Source organism: Merops nubicus, unplaced genomic scaffold, assembly GCF_000691845.1.
Source record: "Merops nubicus isolate BGI_N331 unplaced genomic scaffold, ASM69184v1 scaffold42789, whole genome shotgun sequence".
NCBI classification, from domain to species: Eukaryota; Metazoa; Chordata; class Aves; order Coraciiformes; family Meropidae; genus Merops; species Merops nubicus.
In genome coordinates, this window is record NW_008633837.1 from 5,386 (window position 1) to 7,836 (window position 2,451).

Here is a 2,451-nt window from a genome sequence, read left to right on the forward strand (position 1 = left end):
TTCTACAGACCATGCCCAGAAAGAGGCCCTGCTCAGAGGGACCTTTCCCTGACATGATAGGGTCAGCCTGTGTGGTTCAGCCCCTGCTTCAGGGAGGAACTGAGGCACCGGGTGCCCCAGTGCACCCTTCCATCTCTGGCAGCAAAGGGGGCTTGCTGGCTGCTAGAGCCCCAGTGCTGCCGGATGCTGCCTGGGGCTGCTTTGTATTGTACTCAACAGCATCGACTGAATGAATTTCCCCTCCAGTTCTTTCTGACGCATCTCTGGCCTTCCCCTTAAGGAGCTGCAAGGGGTGTGAGCTTGGATTGCTCTGTCCCTGCAGATGCTAGTCCCCATGGCACCTGCTTTCCTTATCTGAGGGCAGCCTTCTTGGGTCTGTTTAGTCTGCTGAGGATTGGTACAACCAGGGCATCCACAGCCAGCCAGAATGGGAGCCAAGCTCTGCAGAGCTGAGCTATCTTTGACATTTGTCTGTCCTGGGAATCCTTTAAGCTTCTCATCTGGTTTAAGGCTTGAATATGTTTTGTGTGCAAAATAACGCATCCTGTGTGTGTCAGAGCCACCAGCACAGTGTGCCTCTCTTCAGCCCCCAGCTTAACTGGCCAGTGGCTGCCAGGTGGGTCGCACGGGCTGTCTCTCCTGTCACCGCGGGGCTGCAGGCACAGGAGGGGTTGTGCCCACCCCCACTCCCACAAGGAGCTTGCAAAGCCCCAGCCCAGCATGGGCTCTGTCTGTCTGACCTGTCCCACCCATCATCCAGGTACTTGGGATCAAACCCAGATCGTGACCAGTTAATGTCCCCTTCATAAATTCCTGCCTCATGCGTCACCAGTGTGTTTGTGAAGGGCTCGGTGGACACTTCGGGAGATTGGCAGGTCAGGATCAAAGCTGGAATCTGAGGGAGATAATGCAGATGGTGCCCCATGCCCTGCAAAACAGGCAAGCTGGAGCGACCCTTGCCAAGCAGGGCACATCCCTGGGGCCACAATTCTCTGTCTCACCCCCTGACATGTGGTGGTGGGGACGTGTCAAGGACCTTTCCCGTTAATGCCCCCCCCCCAGTTGCTTTGGCACTTTACTCCCAGCTGCAAACCTCTGGGTTCGATTGCCGCTGTGCTGCTGGGAGAAGCAGTAAAACCTGAACCCCGGGGGGACAATAAAGCCAGCAGAGAAGAGATAAGCAGGGATCAAACACGGTGCGGCAGCCACCCCACGCCGGACTCTCAAAGGCCCCTTTGTTCCCACTGCCTCCTGATTCAGCGCCGCGCTGCCTTCAAGGGCTGCGGGCGAGATAGCGGGGCTCCGGGGGCGCCCCGGCCCACCAGATAGCGGGGCGCGGGGGCAGCCCTGCCGCCCCAGCCCCTGGCAGTTGCCACCTGCACAGCCGGGCAATAAAAAAGGAGGTTTAATTTCAGTCACAGGACTGATCCCGGTTGCACACCGAGGCCTGATAACGTATCTTGCTGGTTGCTATCAGCCAGGCAATAAAGCCATTATTGGGGCGTGAGATGTGGAAGAGACACTCGCCTTCCTCCTCATCCCGGGCTTGCTGAGGGGGATGTTCCTCCCAGCCCTGCTGCCCCCTGACCCTTGCCTGCTGTCTGCTCTGCAGCCACCCCACAGTCTGGCTTGATGGGGAAGTGTCGTCGGCCCCGCACAGCCTTCACCAGCCAGCAGCTCCTGGAGCTGGAGAACCAGTTCAAGCTCAACAAGTACCTGTCCAGACCCAAGCGCTTTGAAGTGGCCACGTCGCTGATGCTCACTGAGACGCAGGTACCTTGGTGCCGGGGGGATGGAGCATAGCACCAGGTGGCTGCCAGGGAGGGAAGTCAAGGTCATGGGCACCGTTGGTGCCCCTCACCTGGCTGTCATCAGCCCCACACACCCCATTGCCTCTGTTAGCGCCCCTTTTCAGGGTGCCTCCTGCAGAGACCTGCCTGGTGGGCTCTAAGCTCTTCTCTTGTCAGGGGCACCTCAGAAATACTGCTCCTCTTTTTACTTGGCAACCCCAGCTTGGGTTTTAGAGCCTTCCATCCCTCACAGCACCATCAGAGGGGCTTCTTGTGGGGCTAAAGTCAAAACGTTCCTGTGCACATCCTTGGGCATCTTGCAGGGGCTGGGCAGGGGAAAGGGAGCAGCCACCCAGGTACTTCTCTCCCTGTGGCAAGCTCAGCTTCCTCGCACAGTACCACACTAACACAGTACGCCCCACAGCAAAAAGGCTTTGGGAGGGGCCCTCCGTGCAGGGGAGGAGAGGGAGTGAGTGGGGACAGGACGGGGCGAGGGGATGCACTCTCCCCTGGGGGTCCTACCTTGGCAGGTGAAGATCTGGTTCCAGAACCGGCGCATGAAGTGGAAGCGGAGCCGCAAAGCCAAGGAGCAGGGGGCTCAGGCGGAGCCCGAGAAGCAACGAGGGCTCAGCAAAGCCTGCGAGAAGCTGCTGCCTGGCGA

At 59.0% G+C, this 2,451-nt stretch overlaps 1 protein-coding gene across 1 annotated transcript; it reads left to right on the forward strand.

The window, feature by feature from the left end:
- Nucleotides 1-1,612: 1,612 nt before the first annotated feature.
- LOC103780688 (motor neuron and pancreas homeobox protein 1-like) lies at nt 1,613-2,447 on the forward strand (the record flags this gene model as incomplete). Its single annotated transcript, XM_008948378.1, has 2 exons — nt 1,613-1,773; nt 2,321-2,447. Coding segments are annotated over 2 exons (288 nt in total), but the record flags the coding sequence as incomplete, so codon positions are not given.
- Nucleotides 2,448-2,451: the final 4 nt, after the last annotated feature.